This window comes from Protopterus annectens, chromosome 10.part0, assembly GCF_019279795.1.
Source record: "Protopterus annectens isolate FY-2018-M chromosome 10.part0, PAN1.0, whole genome shotgun sequence".
NCBI lineage: Eukaryota > Metazoa > Chordata > Ceratodontiformes > Protopteridae > Protopterus > Protopterus annectens.
Genome location: NC_056744.1, coordinates 1,164,870,777 through 1,164,896,660, shown reverse-complemented (window position 1 = coordinate 1,164,896,660; position 25,884 = coordinate 1,164,870,777). Strand labels below are relative to the sequence as shown.

The following is a 25,884-nucleotide window of genomic DNA, read 5'->3' as shown; positions in this document are numbered from 1 at the left end:
TTTGTAGTAGGAATGGGGGCTGAGGAGCCTGCGACCTCGGGTACTGAAGGCACCAGTAATGCAATGTCATCGGTACTCAGGGGCTGTGTAGGCGCCTTGCTGGGTACTGGAGAACCGGTAGTCGGCCTTAGCGTGGTTTCAGTAGGTGGTGCGGACCTCGCATATCGGTCCTTATCTTTGCGTTTTTTGCTCAAAACTGGAGTCTGAGTATCCGACGACATAATAGAATTAAATTTTTTGCCAAAAAAGTGAAGGGCGAACTCCGCCCGACGCTCAATAGTGCGCTTGTTGAATCTAGCACAAAAACAGCAGGCAGAGACGTCGTGGTCTGGGCCTAAGCAAGGTATACAGAAAGAGTGGAAATCCTTATGCGGCATTTGCTTCCCACATGAAATGCAATTATTAACTTTGTCTGACATCGGTCTGAGGCAAGAAAAGTTTCCCCAATGGGGTACTTGGCTTTCAAGAAGACTTCGACTGAAATACTTTCGTAAATCTCAGGAGCTGGCCGACTGGCACTTGCGAACTGCTTCTGCTTCAGGCACCGCGAGGCAAGAAAGACTGAAGAAAATGGCGTCGGCTGCCTCTTTTATACCCCTGCCACACTGACGTCAGGGAAGAAGCGACGACAACAGACGCCGGACCTAGACTTTGGAATTCGGCCGACCGAGGACCTGCCCGACGGCAGGTTAACCCATCTGTTATGACTGCAGCTGTATACACGATGAACATCTAAATTTGTCGAGGCAGATAGAGTGCAATGAAGATCACTTTGCTTCTCAACCTCATTGCTTTCTTGAGAAAGAGTGGAATGACAGGGAAGTGGGCAGGCATAGATAAGACCCAAGGGGCCAATCAAGGAGAAAAGCATCTCTCTGGGAATTTCCACTGAGGGGGGGTTACAGCAAAGTGGCTTCTGCACTTGTTTTGGAGTGATGCACGTAAGTTCCAACAAGGCTGACCCCGGTGACAGAAAATCTTTTTGAGACCGAGACACCACTCATGAGGCTGTAGAATGCACCTGCGCAGTTTGTCTGCAATCATGTTGGAGTCCCCCGGGACATGCATTGCCATCAGAAAGTTGTAGGAGATAACCCATTGCCACAGCAGCTTCTCAACACAAGTGATAAAACTTGCCCCCCCCCCCGTTTGTTGATGTAACAGACTATGTACATGTCTGATTGAACTGCAATGGTTCCCAGGAGAAGGATAGATTGAAAGGCTTGCAATGCTAACAGCACTGCTCTGCACGCCAGAACATTGACATGTAGATTGGCCTCTATTGGGGACCAAGTGCCTTGGACTATTCTTCCCAGATAATGCCCCCAACCCATCTGAAAGGCATCTGTGGTCACTATGGCCTTGGGTTGAACAGGAATGAAGGGGTTGCCTAAAAGGATCTCTTCAGACCCCATCCACCAGGACAGGTCCTTTTTGCAGCGACTGGTGATAAGAATGGGGTAGTTCATTGGATGGATTAGAATGGACCATTATGATACTAGAAGCGTAGTCTCATGTGGAATCTTGCTACCAGGACCAGAGTGATGGTTGCTGCCACAGAACCCAACTCTTGAAGGACTGGTAGCGCTGGACTTTGTTTCTGCACAGAACATGTACTAGTGATTTTATTTTCTGTAACCTGCGTTGAGGAAGAGAAGCTATACAAGAGACTGTGTTAAGACAAGCTCCAACGAATTCTAGATCTTGAGTGGGGTTTAGCGAAGATTTTGACTGACCAAGTGAGATGCTCAGGCACACGAACAAGTGCAGAATGAATTATGTTGCTTGAAGAAGTGGATGTCTGGTAGAAGTGGATGTCTGGTGGAAGCTGTGATGAGTCATTTAGATATGAAACACCCGGAATCCATGCAGTCTCCAGTGAGCTGTTACTGCTGCCATACATTTGAACACCCTGGGGGCTGTAAGTGAGGCCAAAGGGCAGCACTCTGAATTCAAAATGACTGGATCCCAGCCGAAAGCGGAGCAACCTTCTGGAGCATCTGCCCATCTTAATGTGGTAGTACACCTCTTTTTTTCCTCAAATATCTTTTTATTGAATATTTTTCAGTCAATTACAAAAAGAAAAGTATAAACAGAACACAACATAGGAAACTGTTGATGTTACATAGTGCTTAACATGGGCAAGTTATTAAACTAGTACTAAATAAAATCATATTTGCTAAGTTGACAATAATGAATTACCACGAAGTTGTGCTTATACTATGGCTTAGTCAGGATACTGTTCTAAGACAATTCACTTATACATTATGGTAACAAGTGAGAGTTACAAATTACCCTAACAGTCCATCCAAACAAGATGATCAATCATATTAACTAATCTAGGTATTATTGCCTAAATAAAATATCCTAAACCTAGGTAATAAGGTATCAATTACCTACTACCACAACTTACAAAATGCCTCATGGATGGATGTATTCTGTTATGCCTGTAATCAGCCTGTATGTTCTGTAACTGATATATTGTACTATCTACTTTTTTTCTCTCTAGTCACGGTTACTTAACAATTTACAAATTTTTTAGGTAGATAGTATTATGTGTTTGGAGCTTTTCTCCCCGGGACTCCGCTGAAAATGGATATGTATCCAGTCGGACCACCCCGGTCAACAAATGTAAAATAAAAATGTAAAATAAATAAATAAATAAAACTGCCTAACACCAACCTAAATGAAATACAAAAAATCCACACTACTATGCCATATATACATATCTACAAAGTGTCACCTTAGTTAATGGAATTCCTACTTTTAACTAAAAGTAGTTACTATCCATATGCATTTACATTTGTTTTGCCATTTATGATATCAATTAAAGCTTTGCAATAGCTCTGATATGTTTGGTTCTTTTGATTTTTTGTGTAAAGTTTCTTAACCAATATATGCTTTTTTGCCATGTTCTTGTATGCTGACCATAATAATTTGGATCTGTCCATCCAGTTTTTAGCCATGTAAAATTCAATAGGGTGCATAATGTGTGTTTGTTGAGACCGCTATTTTTGAAATTTAGTATTGCTGTCTCCAATGACAAAGTAGATTTTGAGTAGCCTGTTTTTTTCTAAGAGGAATCTCAGTGAGGACCACAGTTTATAAATGGTTTTACAACGCCAGAAGATGTGGAGATCATCAGCTTCTTTAATAGGACAAAAGGAACAATCAGATCATTTAGATGGATTAAATTTGTTAAGGTGTACAGGTGTATGGTACGCATTGTTAGAAATCAAAATCTGGGTGTAAATTAGCTTTTTAAATGGCATCAATTTCATAGTATTTCCAATAGCTAATTCCTTCTAGTGGTCTGTCATGTTACTACCTTTTCCTTCCCAATACTTTGAGAATAGAATTGCATTTTGAAATTTAACTTTTACTGTTTATTTATACATATTTGAGAGCATTTTCTTTTTGTACAAAAGTAACTTTTACGCTAATTTGATATCTTGCTCAATAATACTGATATCCTTGGTTATAGAGCACATCCAATTTTTCTCCTCTAAAAAGGGAAAAATAGACTGAATCATGACTATCTAGAACTTGTTTTGTTGAACAAAATAGTTTAGAAGGATGATCCAGAATTGGCCTCCAGTCCCCTTGGCTTTTTTGGCATTAAAAAGAAGTAAAATCCGGATCTTATCTGGTCTGGTGGAACCTCTTTGATGACTCTTATCTAGCAGCTTTTGGATTTCTAAGGCTCCTTGTTCCCTGTGACTGGGTGGAATATCAGAAGCCTTGTTAGAAATAGTGGATAAAGAATAAAGGGGATAGAGTAACCTCTAGTAATTCTCTGCACCAAAGCATCTGTGGTTATTCATCACCAGGCTCTTGAATGCAGAGAAAATCTCCCCCCTCCCTTCTACAGGCAAGCAACCAGGTCCCTTTCCATGAGTGCTGATGGGGCTGGTCAGAGAAAAATCTGTGGAGCCCTGATTCTGTGGGCCACCTCTACCTAGTGGTTGGCATCTTCCATAAGAGTTCCATCTCTGCCTTGAAGGGAACCTCCATCATATGCTTCCTGCAAAGGCCCTTGGGACCTCCTGAACCACATCTTTCCACTCAGACTCCTACAGTAGTATAGTTGGGAGTAGAAAATCGTATGCCCACTGCAGACAGGGTCTTTCCATCTTTCTAGCACCTGGATAGAGTTTCTTTGACTTTGGGGGCCAAACAAAGATGATCTGTCAAAGGGAGCACACACATAGGAAGACTTGAATGGCTCTGCAAACTAACAGGTGCATCCAAACACGCTGTCTAATTGCAACACCTAAATCAGCTGACCTGGTTACCCCTTTGGCTGCATGTGCAATGAGCATTATGGACAAATCGAAAAGACCCCAGGGCAGCTAACTGGGAGGGTACTTTTTCTTGGACCTCATCAGATACAGCTCCTGCTAGGGTGTCCAATAGTGCCTTGATCAGATCCCTTAAATGTGACATAAAATTCAAGGACCTTAAGGAGGTCTTTTATGCATAAACCACACTCCAAATCCCTCCATCACCCTACACTTGAGGAATTTTCCTCAGCGGGCTAGTTCCTTTGTGGTGGTCACCTCTACTACCATGGCATCTACTGCCAACCCTTATGGCTAGTGTGGGTGGTCCTCAGGAGCAGACAGCATCTTATATCATCTCCAGGTAACGGTTCTATGGAGTCAGGAGCAGCTTTAACGAGATCAGTGGGAGGGGTCACCCAGGAAATAGATGGGCGAGAACCAAAGGCTTGCAAGTACACAGACTCCTCACAGGTTGGGACATTGGGCTTCCTTTTACCCCTTTGTTTACGGATCTGAAGAATGTCTCACAAGGACGTCTTCCAGGGGGGGAACCCTCCCAGTCATCAAAGTCAGTGTCCGCTCTTCAGGAGAGTCCAGGTGTTTCCTCTTGCACATTTTCTTCCAAGAAGGCTCTTCAGTGGGGATTGTCTGAGGACGACTCGGAATAAGGGTGATCTTTTGCTGGGATAACTTGCAGCCTTGGAGCTCGCTGTCTGGGGGTAGAGGATGGTCAGAAGCTCCAGGAAAGAAGGGGTCAGGGAATGAAACTCTGGCACAGCAGGAGCAACCGGAGACAGCCTGCAATGACCAAAGCTCTCGCCATAGCCTGGAAGGCAGCCCCCCCCGAAGAGGGATGACAACCCAGAACAGAGAAAAACATGGAACCAGGGTCACACCCTGCTCGGAGAGACACTCCTCCAAAGCAGGAGCCAAGGAGGGACCCCCCAGCCACTGGAATCCCAAGAGGCAAGGATGACTCCTAATAAAACACAGGAGCCAATTCTCACCTCTCAGGCTTGATGGCAGAGCCACGATCTTGGGACTCAGTCTGTTCTGAAGGAACCGAAGTAGTCAGTGCAGAGTTCAGAACCGAAGACAAAAGGGCTGTTGGTGTAGAAGCAGTTGGAGCCTGTGTGGCTGGACTGGGGAGCTCTAAGGCCTTCAAGGTCATCAGAAGAGGAAGAACTGGTAGAGTCCTTGGAGAAAACATCCCTGCTCCAGGTGGCGGAGGGGTTTGGGAGAAAGAAAGACCCCTGACCGCTAGGAGCTGATCTCACCAATCCCACTACATCTACTTTAGTGAAACTTCTGAAGGAATGAACAATCCAGGTGGTGGATTTTGGCCTTTCTATAAAGGGACTAGGAAGATGACCAGAGAAGGGGTCAATGGAAGGGGAATACTTTTTCCTGGTTGTACATAGGGGATAATGTTTTGGCACTGAAAGGGAGGGCAAGACCTGCTGCAGTACAGTAGGAGAAGCCGGCACCAACCGGGAAACTAAAGAAGCGAGTGTCAAAGACACCAAAGTGGCTGGTGCTGAGGACAAAAGTCCATTCCGAGAGCTTTGTAACCTTAACTCTCAGTTCCAAGGAAGAACCAATGGAAGAGGACTTTTTTTTTTTTTTTTTTTAAATAGATACACACACACACACACACACAGACACACACACCAGTGCTGATGGAGAAATCAGTACCAAATGACTAGTTTTCGAACCAGAGATCTTTGAAGACTTATTGGCTTTGGATAAAGCTTCCTCAAAAGGGGGACTTAAGAAGCCCATTAGGAATGGGCTTATTGTGACATTCTACCAAGGACCTAGTACTGAAGGTCTGGCAGAGGGTGCACTCCAAGTCCAAGTTTGGAGCACCTAAACAATAAAAAAACACAGGCAGAGTGCCTGTCAGAGAGTTAGGCATTTTTCACCCGCAGTCCTGGCACTACGTAAACCCAGTCATGTCTTTGGACTGGTCTGCCATGTTGACAACTAAAAGGGAAGGTGGTCAACAAGCAGAAAAAAAGAGTCGCACTAAAAAGGACAGATAGAAAAAGTTGCCAACAATGGCAGAAAAGAACTACCTAACAGTAGAGAGGGAGAGAGAATGAAAAGGACCTACCAGCGATGGTAGGGGGAAGTATACCAATGGGTATAGAGAAAACTCGCTCAAAAAAACGGTGGGTGATGAGAAAAAAATTGTTTTATTAAAAAAGAAGAAATGAAGCAACATTTTTTGATATTTACTTGGTTGCGAGGGGAGAGTCGGATGAAGATTCTGAATACCGAGAGAGGCATTGTGGGTAGAGTATTAGCTCATGAGATTTTTGGCTGGCGTTAGCTGTGTAATGGCTGAACCGGTTCAAAGGATCTTAACAATATACTCGAAAAAATAGTTGTGTAAAATCTTACCAAAACCATCGACGTCCTTCGCTTACATGTTGCAGCATTCCAAACGTTTGGGTTATCCATACGTTTGGCCAGTATACAAAAGCTTGTTGTAGGATGTCAGACGTTGGCCTAGGGAGCGTGGGCCATAGGAGTGACATCTGCATATACCTTTCCTCAGAACTGAGCACACAGCCGGAACCCCAGTCCCAGGAGAGCTGTACAAGTTCACTGCCATCCAAGAAGGGACAGTTTAGATAAAATGAAGGGTAAGGTGAGAGGAAATGAATACTGCAACATGGAAGATAAGAACATCTACGGTTATGGTAAGATTTTACACAACTATTCTATGTCCTTCTATTTTCATACTGCAGTATTCCAAACTCTTAGGTGAGTGCCAATGCTCACAGGGAAGAAGAGGGTGGTGGTACTGAACTGTTCACCATGAAGCCAAGCAGGATTGCCCTAGCAAACCCTGCTCTGGATCTGGAGATGTGATCCAACCTGTAGTGTTCAGAGAAGGTGTGGACAGATGACCATGTAGCTGCCTCTAGAATGGAAGTAGTGTCCAGTCCTTTGAACAAGGTCCCAGATGAAGCTATAGCTCTTTGTGGGCCTTAATTTTTGAATAGAGTAGTTTCCCATGGAATGTGTAGCAAAAGGATATAGCTTTGGAAATCCACAAAGAAATTGTCCGGGTTGTCACTGCCTTTCCCAGAGCTCTGGGGTGGAAGGAGACCAAATAGTTGCTCCGATTTCCTTATGGCCTTAGTCTTGTCAAAGTAAAATCTAAGTGGTCTGTGAACATCAAGGGAATGTAAGACTGCCTCACTGTCACTTTGGGGGTGAGGAACAAAAGTGGGCAGGTAAATACCCTGATTTAAGGATAGCTCATTGACCACCCAGGGTATAAAGGAGGTGTTGGCCCTCAAGGTCACTATCCTTGTGGAAGATGAAGGGAGGTGTTGTCAAGAGGGCCTGATGTTCCAGCACTCTTCTGGCTGATGTCAGGGCCACAAGGAGTACAGTTTTCCAGATACAATGCTTCAGAGATGCTTTATGGCCCAAAGGGGGCAACAGTGAGTTTCTCTAATATGCAATTCAGATCCTTTGAAAGTGGGACTTGCCTCCTATGAGGTGTAGTACTCCCTTAAGGAATAACTCTGGAGGGAGACTGGAAACTAGAGGGGGATCAAGAGGTAGACAGGCCAAGATAGCAGCAAGGTGTGCTTTAACAGAGGAATAGGCCAACCCTGCTTGCACGAGTTCATGCAGATAAGTCCCCTTACTGCTGTCCTCACTTTACAAAGATAGGTAGACCCATTGCAAGACACCGCATGGAGAACCTCTTCCATTTAGACAAATAAGATCTCCTAATATTAGGTTTCCTGGCCTCCTGTAGGACTGTTAGCACATCCTCAGTGTAAAGGTGTCTAGAAGGGGATCAAAATTCTGTCACCCACAGGGTTAGATTCAAAGATTCCAGATGGAGATAGATTAGGGATCCCTTGTCCTGTAGGATAGGGTCCACTCTGAGGTAGCGTGTGATTACCCTTAGCTAAATGCAGAAAGAAGGGGAACCAATGTTGTCTTGGTCAAAAGGGAGTCACCAACAAGATTTTGTTTGTCGTGATAAATCTTCAGCAGGACATTTTGAAGTAATGAGAAGGGAGAACGCATACAGAAGCATCCTCTTCCATGAGCTTGAGAATCTGTTGCCCTTGCTAAGGAACTGGGTAGCCTTATGCAAAACAGTAGTAGCTGGTTCAAAGGACAGGCAAACAGAAGCATTTGTGATGTATCCCACCTGTTGACAATGTCCAGAAACACAACCATGTGAAGTATCCATTCATGGGATTGTGACATGGACCTGCTCAAGGTGTCTGCCTGAATGTTCCAAGCTAAAGGGATATACACTGCTTGCAGGGAGACTGTGTTGGTCTGCCGGGTCTCAGGCCTGAAGGGCAAGCCTGCAAAGCAAAGCAAATAGGATTTGGTTCCACCCTGTCTGTTCACAAAGAACTGTAGTGTTGTCTGTGAACAATTACAGGGGTCAGGGCAAATAGGATTGCTCATTTCCCTGATGTTGATGTGCTCTCACCTGAAGGTGCAAGACCAGGTACCCTGCACTTTCAGGCTGTCCAAAGTAGCCTCCCAGCCCAGATCTGAGGCATATGTCTACATCTCCTGGACTGGGGGGAGGGGTTGAAGTGGAAGTCCTGGGTTAAGCTTAACCTGGTAAGCCACCACAGAGTCTCCTTTCTCAGGCAAGGAAGGAAGGGGATGGTGAAGTCTAAAGGGTGTGAGTGCTGGGTCCATGTAGACTTGATGTACCATTGCAGTTCTCTCAAGTGGAGTTTTGCGCATGTGTATAGTGGAAGCCATGTGACCCAGCAGTTAGAGGATGTCTGGCTGCTAAGCACGGTGGCCAGACATTGCCTCAGGGTTTCCACTTTTTGGGGAGGAAGGAATGCCCTCATGACATCTGTCCTTATCCTGCACCCTAGGAAAACTTGGTCCTGGGAAGTAATCAGTTTGGACAAGGGGAAGTTTACGTTTAATTGCAGTGCCTGCAGGAGTGAGATTACTTTGTGGAGTTGGTTCTGCAGGGATCTGGAGCATTCTGCCCTGATAAGGAGGTCCTCCATGTATGGAAACATTTTAATCCCTTGGACCCTGCTACAAAAAAACACTGTAGCCAGGCACTTCATGAAGACCCTTGGAGCAGTAGAGTCTCCAAAGGGCAAGGTCGAGAACTGAAAATGTGAGGAACCAACAGCAAAATGCAAACATTTCCGGTAGTTGGGCCTTAGAGGGATGTGAAGGTAAGAGTCCTTTATGTCCAAGGTGGCTAGAAATCCTTGCGGTACTAGTAAAGGGAAAAGTGTCTTTTTAGAATAAGCTAACGAAAGGAGAGTACCTGTATGAAAAAGGTTGCGGGGGAAGAGATCCAGAATAGGTCTCCAGGGTCCATCCTTCCTGGGGACTAGGAAAAGTCGAATAGAACCCCTTTCCTTTTCCCACCAGAGTCACTAGTTTTATGGTTCCCTGTGAAAGGAATCTGGTAATGACTTGCTGGAAAAGGGGGAGTTGATCTTTGGGTGGCTAGAGATCCCGCTGAATTATACAGGGCATAAAGTAACCATTTTCTATGAAGAACCCACTTCTCTGAGGTAATGTTTTGCCAAAGTGGAAGACTGTGAGAGAGCCTTAGAGACAGGAGAATGGAGTTGGGGGGGGGGCAGTGAAGGCAGTAACAGGCTACCTGCCCTGTCCTGAAAGGGAGTTTTTTGGGCAGGGGTTTGAGCAGACTTCCTTGTGCCTTTTCTGCCCCCAGCATGGGAAGCTGGAGCAGTGTGTGTCCTAATAAACCGGATCTTTGAGGGACGGTTCCTGTGAAGTTTGTGTATAAGGGAGACAAACTGGCATTTAAGACCTTGCAGTTCCTTCCCTTTCTGTTGAAGGGCCTAGATCCAAAAAGGACAGTTATCTAGACGTGCATCCAGTAATTTACTGTCCTGAAGGCTAAGGTAGAAGTGTACACCTTCTTACCAAGGCACGCCATGGCATTACTGTCCTTGTCACTGGGAAGGACTGAGGTAGCTGGAAGTAGTTTGGATGGCTTGTCAGTAGAAACTGAGACAGTGGCAGGGTCAGTTATAGGGTCATTTGATCAAAAATTTTGTCCTTTCAGGAACATGGTAAAACCGGTCGGGCCTCCTGAGAGCAGGTGGCTGAGAATCAGGGTTAACGGAGGCAGCATTGAAAGCATCCAAGAAAGCTGGTAACACTGGAGAAATTGCAAAAGGAGCAGGGATTTCCATCTGCAGAAGCTCACAGTATCTTATTTGGATCTCTGACATTTCGGAGTCATCCCACTTAAAATGTTCTTTCATTTTACAGACCGTCTCACCAGAGGTGAGGTCCTCTTGTGGGGAGTCCGCCTCAGAAGATTCGTCCTCTGGAGAAGCATATCCAAGAAAAGGCATATGGGAGACATAGGAGAGAGAATCCTCAAAAGAGCCAAAGGAATCTTCAGCTTGGATAGTTTCCTCAGCCTGAGGCCTGGGACTGATAGGAGGATGACCAAGCTGTGGGGAACCAGGCATGGCAGGCCTTAGGACCATAAAGGCATTAAATAGGATCTGTAAAACAGTCTGCAAATCAGGTTGGCTTTCAGCAGGAGGGGAGATGTGCTTTGTTTTGTGTTTCTTTTTTAATGAAGGCCTAGAAAGCGTAGGTACTAAGGAAGGCTTAGATTCTGTTTGCTGGGAAGCAGTGGAAGGGTCTGTTTGGGCAGCCTAAGTACCTGAGGTCCTCCCTCATCGCTGCCAGGCGACATCTGCAAGCAGTCCCCAGATGTGCTTTCTGCTCTAGGTTCTGTGGCCCCGCTATACCTGTTTTGGCAGACTCCAAACATTCCTCCAGGGAAACGGCCACAGGAGGGACGTCTGATAGAGGAGGGGCAGCAGTAGCAACCTCAGGCCTGGAAACCTTGGCCTTCTTTTTGGGTAATTCTATGGACTGACCGGATGACCCTTCCATCCCTAAAACTAAGCATTTAAGACGCTGATTTTCTAAGCAAATGTTCAAGGTGTGCAGATGACTGCAGTGTCTTGGGTATGAAGACCTGACAGACCGCACAAGTGAAGTGGTTGTGTGTAGACCCTAGCCAGAAAAGGCAGAGTTTGTGGGAGTCCTTATGGGGATCTGATGACCACACCTGCACTTTCCCTTCCTGAAGGACATGTAACCTAAACAGCCATGCAGTGACAAAAGAATCAAAAACAGCCCCAACTGAGTACTTCTCTATGAATTTGAAGATCCGATGGCAAAGTTAGCAGGAAGTGTGACATTCAACTTGTGGCAGAGAAGTTCTGAGCAAAGGTATGTGCAGATTTCACTTTTATGGCCCACGCTCCCTAGGCAAATGTCAGATGTCCTACATACCTAGCAGCGATTACAAGTTTCTGTACACTGGCCAGACATTCAGACAGCAAGCAGAGGATAACCCAAGAGTTTGGAATACTGTGCGAATAGAAGGACATCAGATGAAGACTGACAGCATCCGATCACTGTTTTCCCTCTTCTTCTGCCAGATACAGTGTTAGCGTCTGAAGGTCCATGACATGCTTTAGTCATTCAGCTGTGGGATACAACCTTCAAAGCTGGTAGGAACTTGCAACTTTTCTTGCTTATTTATGCATCACAAGATCATCATATTGACAACCATGTTAAGACCTCACTGAATAGTACAATGAATGTCTAGTTTTCAAGTCATTGTGTTAAATATCAGGCAGGTAACATGCACTTTGAACCATCAAGCACGTTAAATGAGCTCCCAACATTGTGTCTGAAGAATCAGTCATCAAATTCTGACAGAGAACTGCTTACGCAGGGAATGGCCAAAGTCGCTCATCACCTGAACTCTTCCAATCAATTAAGTACTGATGGAAATTCCACATTGAAAGTATTCCAACAATTATCCCAAACTAGTCTTATATGCTGCCATTTCTTGATAACGAAGTTTGGCACTCTGGATAAAGACATTTTTTCTACTAGGCTATGTACAGCACTGCTTGGGGGGAGGGACTCCTGCAAAACACAAGCCTCACTAGTCTAGAAACAAATTATTCATCAACTGTTAAAAGGGATTAAGCATGAAAAATGCAAAGTTCCTGCTACAGACAAGAATTAATTCCTTTTGCTGCAAGTGATGTTAAACACAGGTATAAGCACTTTAACATCATAGGTGACAAGTTAGGTCTAAAGCAAAAAGCCATTGCTCCTGAGTGTCCTTCACGGAGGGTGGAAAATGTAAAGATGCCCTTTAGCAGAAAGTAGCCTTCTAAATTAAATGTTCCTTCAATATACCAGAAAAAAATAGACCGATATTTCTTAAGGTAGAGCAAATCTAGATACACTTCCAAGAAATCTCATTTCTCTGGCACAAGAAAAAACAGAAAAATCCAAACACCTTCTACAGAAGGAACACCCTTTTCCACAACCCTTGTCCTTAAGATTCAAAAGCAGCAGTCCTGTCCTGCTTCTGAGGGACCCAGACACGAGTACCAGAAGGGATATGTCATTACAGCACCCCCCCCCCCCAATAGCCAAAATTGATTTAAAATTTACACACACACACGGATTCTTGGACTGAGGGATAGAATACAGGACAGGGGAAATATCCCATAGATACAACGTGCTGCAAATATTCATGCAGAATGAAATGGTACAATGATTCCCTGAATGGAATTTCCACCTCCTCTTGTCACTAATGTAAGGTGTAGATAGCTACGTGGGTTCTTCAGGGACAGTATTACTGCAAACATCTCTCCAAAACTGGCATTTTTTGTTGCTTTGTGTACAAAAATCTGCAAAAAAATTAAAGTGAATATAAAACAGAATTTCATACAAGTAAAAATGCAGTTTAAAAAAATCCAGTCAAAATTGCAAGAATCCTTACTTCAGCTCTAATACTTTCTTGTACAGGAATAACCCTTTTCGCCAAGTTCATCTTACTGAACAGAACAGAAGTAGCTAGCTATGGATTTTAATACCTAGTGAAATTTACACTGCTCACTGCTTCTAATTCATCATAAGCATTAAAATATTAAGCTATTGCACAAATATTGCCAAATATTTTCCTAGCATAATTGTAACTAAGCTTAGAACAATTAAATTTCTTACCATCATTGCTACAGCACAATCACCTTGCTCAACACTTGTCTTCAGAAAAAGGATCGCCTCAAATCTCCAAGCATTTTGTGAAACACTATCTGGATCTGTAAGTGTAAACATTAATACTATAGGTAACCTCTGCCACCTGAGACTAAACAGTAAATAGTGGTAGGCAGTACCAACAGAAGTTTCCTCATGCAAAGCCAAAGTACACTCAAAGCACTACCCTCGACTTTTTAAAGTCCTCTTGCTGCACTACTATTGCCTTAATTAAAAAATGCAGATGCTTAGTGGGAATAATTCTTCCTCTATCAGGCAAATATCACATTAGGAATTAATCTCCCACAGAACATTGCCATTTATGATTGGACAGAGTAAATCTGCCTTAAACTATATTACAAAATGACAAAATATCAGACCTTTAAATTAAGAAGACTTTAGTGAACTTCTGCCAGTCAAATTCAAAGGAGATGCAGCTACCAATCAAAAAACCTAACAGTTTTTTTTCTGAAGTACACATTCAACTTTGCCAGCACCATCTTCAAACAAAAGATAAAGTATGCTGGAAATATGTGTGAACTGTAGCTCATACGATTACCTTAAGACGGGCTGTTTTTCAGAGCAGACAATACATGGGACTCACTACAATTTAGGCTCATGTCCAAAGTTTCAGGATTTCTTAACTTTCTGTATTCACAAACCATTAACACTGGATATAAAATGGTATATAAACTGAAACTAAGCCAAGGAAATGACACTTGCATTATTTCTTAAGCACACGAAGATATGTAATCTTTAAATTCATGTTTCTTGAGTTGCACTAATCCAAGGAAAATGGGCTACTATGGCAAAATAAGAACTGGATCTCCCCACAAAAAACTGTAATACAAATAAACCTGGTAAGCCATAGCTGCCTTTGGTTTTCCAGTAAAGTAGATAAGGGACGGTACTATTCACGGTCTCTGGAGAAACTTTTGTCACAATCAGAACAAAACCAGCAATACTTGTAATTATACCCAGAAAAAGAAAAAAAAAAAAAAAAAAAAAAAAAAAAGCCAAAAGATTTACATCAGCAACAAGTACCAGCTCAGGCAAAATATACATGGTTAGGATCTGTATTCCTGAAATGTTGAGAGTTATTCCTTAAACAGAGAAGGATTTTATAATAAACGCTTCACTTATTTCTTTGGCTCAGGACAAGTTTTTCTCTCACTGAAACCAAGATAGAATCATACCGTTCAACCTCAACACAAAAAATCTGGACAAGTCCTAAAATAATGGGGGAGGGGGGTGGGATGGGACAGAGGCCCAGAAATAGGAAACAATTTTAAATATTGCTTTAGAAAGTTGCTACAATTCAGGATTTGTGTTAAAATGCATTTTCTGAAGGATATGAAGTCTGAAAATCAAATGTATGCCATGATTTACTGACTTCAAGCCCCAGTGATTTGTCAGAAATCTCAAATTTTATGAGGAACAGGCCAAGAACAGAAGGCAAAAAATTTGGACAACTGAGGTACTGACAGGATGATTCATATGAACTACATGCAGCTTTGGCAGATTCCTTCCTTGGGTCTTGGTTATATCAGTGACACCACCTAAGCTGGCTATGTTCACATTTGCTGTTTGATTACGACAAACACTGCGCGTGGGAGGCAGACAATGATGAACATTAATAAGACAAGGAATACGCTCTACTAAAATGTAGTATCAAAAGGATTTCTGCTATGTTAATGATGCTTAAGCAAGTGAAAAATAAAACTGAAGACTAACGATTTGTAGATTTGTCTTCCCCAAAAGAGAACTGGAAGAAAACACATGGATTTGCAACTTATTTGATCAAAGCAACATTTCCATATATTTTTTTTTTCAAATACTGACTTCTCAAATACACAAAGCTTCCTATTCTCTTCATAATTAGGCACTGGGGATGCCACACCTCTTCTACAGATGCACTAATTTGGTTACAGCGTGCCTGCTGCTGCATCACCAGACAAGCAACAAGCCTTTTCATGAGACAACACAATTTAATAAAACTAAAGAGACTACATACATTCAGTTTTCCTGTGACATCAAACAGCTACAGGAACACCATGAATGCTGTTTCAGTTTGGTGACTAAGCAGTACAGTGCATATACAAAATTTCAATGAGCTCTAAAAGAGAAAGAATGTTTGCTTAAGCTTGAGAATGCAGAAAGGTAGATTTCGGTATTCTGTCACATCAATTCACTCAAGTAACAGTGCAAAAGAATATTTATGTAGTTAGCACGTAAAGTCTTGTTACTTTGACATTAAACTACAACATGTACTGTTGTCGCAAAAATGTTACCAAAACATTAAATGTTTACCCACAGAACTACTGTATTAGTTTTATCTTCTCCCTTAAAGTCCCTTTAGTTTTAGAACTTCTGGGCCAGCCTACCTTAACATTTAGTTTTAGAACTTCTGGGCCAGCCTACCTTAACATACTGAATACATCTATACAACAGTTTTGCTCTGTGGGAATAGCTCAGCTTTTACTTTCTTGTTTTACCTTTAACTCAAGCACTTTATCAAATTTGAAATTCATATAAGCAAATGCAAGAATTAAAAATTAGGAGAGAAGTTTAAATATATACTGGAGAGAGACACCAATGTTCACAGTTGTAAATTTATTCACATAAGTCTGCTCCATGATGCTTGGTTTTAGCTGAATGCATCCCATCCTGCAATAAAAGCTTCAGTTCAAAATAAGTGGTTAAGGAACAAGTAGTAAATACAGTATTCACGAGCATGGACCAACAGGCAACAGGATAGAAACCAAACCAACGATGGAATACAATTCCGATGTAGGTTTCCAGGTCATTTCAAGTGCTTGAAAACTTTGTGAGCCACCTGTCAAAAGAATAAACAGAAAACCATTAGCCATTGCAATAAAAATATTCAAACATCAATACGAGATTCAAACGCATTTAACAGTTTACACTGAGCACATATTAGGCTACTGCAAAACTAATCACTACCAAATGACAGAACTCATGGAAAAAGAGGTCTACTACCTGTGTACCACTGTTTGAGGAAGCAATGCTTCCCCAGACCCACACTACAATAGCACCACTACATCAGGTTATAACGGCACAGACACAACCCCCAAACAAACACTACACCACCTCACTAAAAGAAAAAGATAGAAAAAAGATTAACATGTTAACCCCCTTGAACAAAATGTCCTGCTCACCATAATGCAAAACTTTCAGTTCTCCCAACACTTTTTAAGGAACTAAAATAAATGACACTTATATGAGTAAGAAGTGTACCCAAATTATCTTGTTGAAATAACTTCGGTAGTGGGTGCAACAAGTGGAATAATTATAGGCTGTAAAATGTTGGGCACAGGTCAGAGGCACAAAACAATCAAGAAAAAAAAACTAAGATTTGTTCTAGTAAAGTCAATTCTGCCTTGAGAATAACGGAATGTGTCATGAAGGTGTGAACTGTCAACTAACAGGACTGCAAAACTACCGCCTGCTTTGACAACAATGCAGTTAAAGGGCAGTGCCCGTTTTACCGGTATCTTTTCCTTACCAAAGTACGAGAAAGTCCATTTTCTTTCTTAAACTTCAGTACTATAAAACTGAAGGAGTCTGTCCGCATCTAGGTATTAAGGGACTTCTGGCACATACTCCTGGGGAGAAAATGATTAGAAGAAATAAGCAAGTCTTGATCAATGAGCATTTAGTCTACACTGAAGAAGAATCCAAGGTTTATGTAGGGAAAATTAAGCTGCTTTCAATTTTAAGGGTTTATAGCTCCAAAACCTATTCATCTGAAACAAATGCCTCCAGAGCTAATGTGTAATCACTGCAGAGATCAACTTTCTGGAATTCCGATCCTGAACTTCACAGTTTAACAAGTTCTGCAAACCTTCATCTACTGCCCAGCAGAATTTTAAATGAGCATATCTGAAAGCTAAAACCAAAGTATGCACTTCCAAAGAAAAAAAAGCATCCATGGATGCTGGCCAGGAGGGTTCTCAACACAGGATATGTTGGCAGGGTAACTGGGAAGTTGAATTACACACAGAAAAATAAATATGCAAGTTAGATGTGTGGAAAACCCGCTAGGTTAGAGGTTCTGATGCATACAAGGAAGACAGACTACCTTGTTAACAGCTTGCATTTTGCTTTCTTACGTTGTTCCGTGTTGCTTTTGTAGCTTTCAGTCAATTTGATTTATGTAATGAATCATATGCTTATCTAGAAAATGTTTTTATTTTGTTTTGATAAAGTGATTCACTGTGCATTTTTGCGCAAGTCTAAAATACTTCTGTGTAAACACACCTAGCTTGTGATATCACTGCAGTTAAACAATCCCCATCTTCCCTACTTCTGGTTACTGCTTTCTGGTAGTGATCCAGAAAGGGCAGGAAAAAGTAAGAACATCAGGAATCTTGCATTTATTATTGGTGTTTTTATTAAGAGTACTGAAGGTGCCATCACAGCAGCCTTCCATACGCAAATACAGTCTGGCATATACAGACAGACAGGCACCCAGAGTCAGGTACAGACAGACAGAGACACAACTATACCTCTCAACTGCATCGAATCTCTGTTTTTACCGGGTTTCAGGTCCAAATTAATGGGGTGCCACGATTCCAGAGTGGCACTCCTTAATTTCCAAATTTCCTGTTTTTTTAAAAACATTTTTCACCTTTTTTTAGACTGACGTCATCGTGCAGTGGTGTGCACGGTGATGTCAGCTTCATGAGCAGCCTGCCAGCCTGTCGGATTTCAGCGGAGGGGGCAGGGCTGCTCTACTATACTCTTCTGTGTGGTTTTAGTTCATTTAACTTCATTTAGTTATTAGGAAGACACTGTTGCGGAAAGTTCAGACTTCAGTTAAGTCACACTTTGTACCGTGTCGGACTCTGACCTCAGCAAGTACAACATACACCAGTACACTAGTTGCCTTCCATATACAGGTCAGTTTACAAATGCCTTGAGTTGTGGAGGGGATTTGCTGTATGATGCATAAACATAAAGGACAGACAAAATCACACAGGATGTTTAAGTACTTCATTGTATGTTATTTGTGCTTACGTTTAACAGCTGACTTCAATTGTTTAAAAAGACATTTGGGCTATACACAAAGAACCAAAGTGCATTAAAGTAAGACACTCAAAAGCTAAGGTGTGTGTATAAACTTGTTTCATACTATCCAGTCACTGAAGTCAGTGAAGTGTCTGCCTAATCGGTGTTGAGCATTTTTTTTATTAAATACGTGCGCCTCTAGGTCTGCAAAAATCCTTATGCAAGTCACACGAACAAAACAGAAGGTTGGCTATATTTAGATACAGGTGGAATTACACATTGTCCAGTAAGCAACCCTCGAGATCCCAATTTGAACTGCACATGGTTCCAATGCAATACAAATGAGCTTAAAAAAAAAAAAAAAAAAAAAAAAAAAAAGCGCAATTCAACTCCTTCGAGCTGCCAAGTTCACTGTAATAACCTTACTGGACATACAAGTAAGTTGTCATTTCTACGCACAAACACACACGTGTACTTTCAAAGAGCCTTCAGTGTGCGTGGAAAGGGACGTAAATGCACACTGAATAAATGTACTTCTAAGAAGGTAGGGCAACAGGTCTTGAGGACTATGTATACAGAAGCCAATGGGGAAAACGTTATGTGACGATTGTAAAGATTACAGCTCACTTAACAGTGGATTGAGTTTGCCCCTCCCCAATGATTATGCTAAATCTGCTTTGGGTACTGCACCCCCCAGTCAAAGAATTCTGTTTTGTGCTCAAATTCTTACTGTTGCACCATCCCACTCAACATTTAAAAATGACTCAAATAGAATGCCCCCCATTCTTAATAAAACCCTACATCATTTTAGCATTTTTCTGTATTACAAGTTTTTAGATCAACAAGCCTCTGTGTAAGCAAGCTACAAATCTCTTTATTAAACTATATTACAGTATGCAAAACTACAATGTTTCAAAGTGATGCTCAGAAAAATGTACCCACGCCAGACTCAGTACAAAGGGTATGCCAGCCTAATCCTCGACCCCACGCCTCCATAACTAATAGAACCGTCCTCCGGGATTGCACTACGTGGGAGGAAGCACAGTTGTGTCCATGTCTGGCACAGACAGTACTTGATATTTTTAACCCATGCCCGCAAAATGTTCCTGCAAAAAAAAAAAAAAAATAATAATAGGCTCATAGACTTCATAACACTTATAAAAGTTTGCTCCCTCATCCTGAGGACACAGCTGAAGCAGGGCTGTATTTTGGTTTTGCATAAGTTCAAATATTAATATAAATAAAGGACTATTGTTATTTTGTGTTTCACGATGTCTGTTCAGTTTGTTTAAAAGTTGGTATCCCACAATTCCATTGGAGGGGTGGGGCTACACAATTATGTATGCAAATCATGTTAAATCAGCGTACAGATTTGTACCCATTTTTCATGGGCTTTGTCCAGATTTTTGATGTTTCCAGGTTGATCTGTAGATGCTGTAGTCTGGCAGGCCACTTGTCTTGTATCCACTTTCCATTTAGATGAGCTCCCAAGCAATGTCCGAGGCATCTGTCGTTAAAATCTGACTCGCCTCTGGCCGGGTCACAGAGAGTCCCTTGTTTAGGTGACATTCCTGAGCCCACCACAAGAATTCCTTTTGAAGGCAAGGTATTATTTGAATGACAGTGTCCAAATCCTGGCAGTGCTGTGTCCATACATTTTGAGATACCATTGCAGCTTCCTCATATGCAGTTTGGCATTGGGAAGCACCAGAATACAAGATGCCATGAACCCTAATGCTTGAAGGACTGTCCTTGCAGTCAGCACGGACTGATGAGATAGTTGATGGAAGTAAAGTGACAGACTCTTTTGTTTGTCCGGGGTTAAAAAGGCCATCTGGGCTGCTGTATTCAGTCTCACACCCAGAAAGCACATGTCTTGAGAGGGTACTAGACTGGACTTTATTTCGTTCACAGAATACCCTAGGCATCTTAGCACTGCTATGACATATTCCAGATGCTGTAGAAGGTCTTCCTTTTCTTGAGCCAGAATCAGGCAGTCGTCCAAGTAAGGATAGATTTGAATTCCTTGAAGCCTGAAGTAAGCTATCACTGGAGCCAGAACCTTTGTGAATACTCTGGGCAGTAGATAAGCCAAAGGGCAATGCAGAGAACTGATAATGAGAATTTCCAGTTCGAAACCGCAGATACTTCCTGCAACTTAGCCTTATAGGCACATGAAGGTAAGCTTCCTTGAGATCTAAAGTTACCATCCAGTGATCTTTGCCCAGCAGAGGTAAAAGTTGCTGTAACGCGTCAACATCTTGAACTTGGGAATGTCCAGATAAGTGTTGAGGATAGATAAATCCAAAATTGGTCTCCACGTGTTCCCCTTCTTTGGTACTAGGAACAGGCGAGAATAAAATCCTAGGCCCCTTTCTGATACAGGGACTGGCTGAATGGCCCCTATCTGGAGTAACTGAGAAACTTGCTTGTGAGCCTCTTTTCTTTGTGGAGGAGGAACATCTGGCATGCCTTTGAAAGGGGCATTGTGTGGAAATAAAATCTGTAACCGTGGTGAATGATATCCAACACCCATCTGTCTTGAGTAATTAAATCCCAATTTTCTTTGAAAAGAGACAGTCTTCCTCCCAAAGGAGCTGCCAGACGAGAATCCACTGGCAGCTGAAAAGGCAGGTCATTGGGTCTGCTTACGAAAGGACTGACCCCTGCCCTCACCAGAAGTCTGAGCAGGTGAACTCCCTGTTCTAGGCCTAAAAGAACCTTGAGCCCTGCCCCTACCACGTCTAGACCTACCCCTAGACTGGGAATCATAAGCAGGATATGTCCACCCCTTAGCAGGCCAATTTCTACTAAACTTCGGAGGCTGCACCTGCAAAAAATCTTTAACAGTCTGCATAGACTTAGCTTTGTCCTCCATTTTCTTTAAAACTGCTTCCACAGGCGGTCCAAACAACACATCAGACTGTAAAGGAGCATCCAAAATCCTTGTCTTAACATGCTCAGCTAAATTCTGATCCTTCAACCAGGCATGCCTGCGAAGAACAGAACTAGTAGCAGCCACCCTCGAGGAGGCCTGAACAGCATCAAAACCACATTGCAAAGAATGCTTACCCACTTGTTCAGACACATGAACCAAATCCAGCAACTCTTTACACTCAATACCTTCCGCCAAAGCATCCACCTTAGATTTCAATTGTGAAAGGAGATAATTTTGATATTTCAGCATGTGAAACTGACAATTCAACGCCCTCATGGCTAGAGTGGAAGAAGTATACACTTTCTTTCCCCACCTATCCAAAGCCCTTGCCTCTTTATCAGAGGGAACAGGATTTTTAACCACAGAAGCTTTAACACCTTTAGGCCCCTGAGAAACAGTTTCTGGGTCCGCCCTAGGACTCTTAAACAAATACTTATGAGCTTCGGGCACCCTATAATACCTATCAGGCTTAACAGGAGCAGGAGGCAAAGAATCAGGGTTCAGGGAAGCCTCTGCAAAAACATCTTCCACCACATTCAACACAGGAGGAATAGCTAAGGGCCTATGCTGGGGTAAAAACAAGAATTCCCTAAGCCTTTTCCTGGAATCAGAGTAATCCTGGCCTTCCCATTTAAAGTGCTCCCTCATAGAATCTAGAGTCTCTGAAAATGAAAAATCCTCAGGAGGGGAAGCTGAAGGAGTGGAATCATCGACATCAGAAACAGAATAAGGAGGAAACTGCAGCAAGTCTTCCACAGAAGACTCAGAAGCCTCTGAACACTGTTCAAAACTATCAAACTCCGGTTCCACCCTAGGCCTCTTATCAGGAGGGGGCATAGAACCTCTAATCATAGTAATCAAATCTTCTGCCATTTTAAGCATATGTTTCTTAGGCACAGAACCCGAAATGCTAGGAGAAGCCCCCACTGAAGCTGAACTTGGCCTACCTCTCAAAGAAGTTTTGGCAACAGAAGGAGAGGCTCTAACTACCTTGGGAAGAGAGGGAAGAACAGTTACCTGAGAAGCCCCCTCAGCCTGGCCTACCTCCTGAGAAGGCACATCCTGTAACAGTAAAGTATCTGCCTGAGACTCCATAGAAACTCCTGGCAAAACCTCTGGCTCCACTGAGCCTTCTAAAGAACCGACGTCCGGGACTGCCGGTTCATCAACCCTAGGCTTCACTGTTTTGTCCTTGCGCTTCTTGGATGAAGCGGCGCCGGAGCATCCGACGGCATTTTATAATTGCAACGCTTCCCAAACACTAACCTGGCACAATCTAACCTCCTCTCTTAATAGTGCTTGTTAAAATCTAGCACAAGAGCGCAACCAACAACGCCGTGCTCAGGCCCTAAACAAGGTATACACAATGTATGATAATCCCTATGAGGTATCTGTTTCCCACAAGAAATTCAGTTATTCACTTTTTCTGACATCCGGTTAAATACTGAGGCAAGAAAAACCAAAATGTTCCCCAACGGGTACTTAGCCAACTCTGTTTTCGGTCTGAAACTCCGGTTTCGAAAATTTCAGAACGCCAACCTGCACTCGCAAAATTGCTTCTGCATCGGACCATGCGGCAAAAAAGACTGAGGAAATGAAGTCGGTCATGCGCGTTAGTATCCTTACGCATTGACGCCAGTCTAATGCGCCTGACCGACGCCAGCCTTATACTCTGGTATTCCGACTGGGACGCGGACTATACCCAATAGTCAGGACTGCAGCAAGGGAAGACGAAGAACATCATATATTACATTCAGATTCTAGTTACGAGTAAACAGTTACATGCATGGTCATAAGAACAGTATACATCTGTATGCAAATGCAACTCCTAACTTACTTTGAAAACTCTGACAAGACAGAAAAAAACCCAACAGCATCTGAATGGTCAAAATCTTTTATGAACATACACACAACCACACACACACACACAACCTCACTGGCCTGGGAAATGAAACTAGCATTCCAGATCCACTCAACTTAAGAAAGTGACAGCAGTATGTGAATTAACATACACTTTCCAAAATTACAACTATCAAAGTGTAATCCACTACCTCTTCTCTGAAAATCACCAGTTTTATGAGCAACTAGGAGTGAGTGGTAGAGCAAAATTATGAGCCCAAATCAGGGACAGCTGACTAACACATACCACTCATGGTGTAAGATGCTGCATGGTGCTAATCTTCAGCAGCCACTCCTCACTACTCTTGGCACTGATTAACATTTTATTTCCAATTCCTACAGATTCTGCACACTTCTCTGTTTTGACAATATTTTCTGACTTTTCAGAAACTTTAAACTTATCAGCTGCTTATTTACCTGTACTTTTTTCATCTACGATCATCACCTGAATAAGGACTGCTACAAGCAACCTCACTACTTCAACCGCACTGACTTGATAGTTCAAAGGAGAAAAAAAGGGGGGGGGGGGTATCAACTAAGGTTACACTACCAAACAGAAAAAAAAAAAACATGGCAGTAGGGATTGGAAGCCAAGTGGAAGCCAATGCTGTTCTCTGTAACAAAACAAATGGAAAAGCACTTTAATATCACATAAAGAAGCTATGAAGTTTGAGAAGCTGGATCTGATCAGATCTTTTTAAAATGCGAGTTTAAAAACACCTCTTACTGCCTTGTTATGAATTACACCTGCAATTTTAAAAATATGCCTATAAACCAAAGTCATAAGTACTAAAGAAAATGGACTCCAGTAATATGTAATGGCTTATGCTTGCAATTATCAACATGGAAATCATACACATACTGAGGTGCTGCGGTAGCGTTGTCGCCTCACAGTAAGACGCTGTCCGGTTCGATTCTCAGCTAGAGCGTCTTCTGCGTGGGGACATGCGTGAATGGGCATACCTTCGTTGAAGGTTGTGCGTCAGGGCTGGTAACTAGGCACGTAAAAATCGGCTACCAATCATTAGCGGACCGGAGTTCCGCTGTGGCGACTCCTAACCGGGAAAAGCCGAAAGACACAACAACTGCACTACTGAAATAACATATATTACATTCAGATTCTAGTTACGAGTAAACAGTTACATGCATGGTCATAAGAACAGTATACATCTGTATGCAAATGCAACTCCTAACTTACTTTGAAAACTCTGACAAGACAGAAAAAAACCCAACAGCATCTGAATGGTCAAAATCTTTTTATGATGTTTTTTTTTTCTTCCCCCTATCTAGGACTTACTGCGAGTTGAATACAAGATTCTTGTAGAGGCTGAATTAAATTTTCAATGGAATCTGTGGTAATATTTGCCCTGGTGAAAATGGGATAGCAGACAATGTTCAGAACATTAGTTTCTTGTACAGCATTTTCTATCCTTTTACCCAACTTTGATAAAACCTTCCCTGCTCTCCATTCAACAGCAAGGCAAGGACAATCTATTCCTATACCACTGTCTTATCAAAATAGTGCTTACTGTACTAGCTACCTACCTGGATCTAGCAGATTGTGTCATTTTGTATTACCTAGCAGTTACTTACTGTACTTAAACTCACTGATTACATATCTAGCAAATGCTTAATGGATTTTTAATGGCTGCTGCCAGGTTTAACTTGGCAAGTCTTGTTGCACCTTAATGCTTTTTACATGGCCACTGTTGACAGTGACTTCATGGACGACACCTTTACTGCACGTCTGTACAGTACATACCTCCACAGTATACTGCTGTATTATTCCAGCTTTTTCCTCCACCATAGTTACTGTCTGTACATTTGCACCCCCCCACAACATTAAATATAAGTCACTGTACTGTTTTGTAAGCCTGCTTAGCTATGGCATTAGTACGTGTGTATGGCAAGTCTACTGGACTTCCAGACTTGCTTTAATCTGGCATTGCTATGCTGACCGGTTTGCTGTATGTTTTACTCTGTACTGCACTGGGTCATACTTGCCTTTACTGTGGCCACCAGGTGAACTTCAACAATATTCTGTATTATGTACAGTCAGTTTATTTTCATTAGCCATGCAAATGTGTTTTCAGAACTTGTTTGTGGCACCTCTACCTGCACTGCTGAGATGTTCTGGTTTATAGTGGTGTATGTTTCAAGCCTAACTTGCTGCATCCATGCCAGAAGAGTGTTATCTGCATTAATATAATGCTCTGTGTTGCTTTGAGCCTGCTTTTGTGGCACCTGTAGTGGAATGATTTGAGCCATTCTGTTTAGGACCACCCAATTTAGGACATCTGTGCAAACACATTCATCCATATTAATATGCTGCACTGTGTTGTCTAACCTGTATTACTCGTGGTTTTCATGCCTGCACTGTGTCCTTTCTGCTTTGACTACCCTCCAAATCCCTGCATGCTGTCTTCTTGACTACACCCACAATCTTGTATAAAACACTACTATACTAATGTAGTACATGTTAAATACACCTCGTCCCTTCTGTCTAACACTAACCTCTAGTTCTTCCATCCTTGCTTGATTTGCTGCCAGCCTGGGAAGCAACCGTATACAACCCTGCCTGTTTGCTAGGGATGGTCAGATCCCATCTTTCCCTCACAGCTTCTGCATTTT

At 42.5% G+C, this 25,884-nt stretch overlaps 1 protein-coding gene across 2 annotated transcripts in view; it reads right to left on the bottom strand.

Annotated features, from left to right (window-relative positions):
• Nucleotides 1-15,983: 15,983 nt before the first annotated feature.
• LOC122813535 (cytochrome b-c1 complex subunit 6, mitochondrial) overlaps nucleotides 15,984-25,884 on the bottom strand; it is a 159,737-nt gene continuing 149,836 nt past the window's right edge. For both annotated transcript variants that reach the window (XM_044085907.1, XM_044085908.1), the window contains one exon: nucleotides 15,984-16,221. In XM_044085907.1, coding sequence (XP_043941842.1) covers nucleotides 16,189-16,221 — 33 coding nt within the window. In that variant the 3' untranslated portion in view covers nucleotides 15,984-16,188. The remainder of the gene's footprint in view (nucleotides 16,222-25,884) is intronic.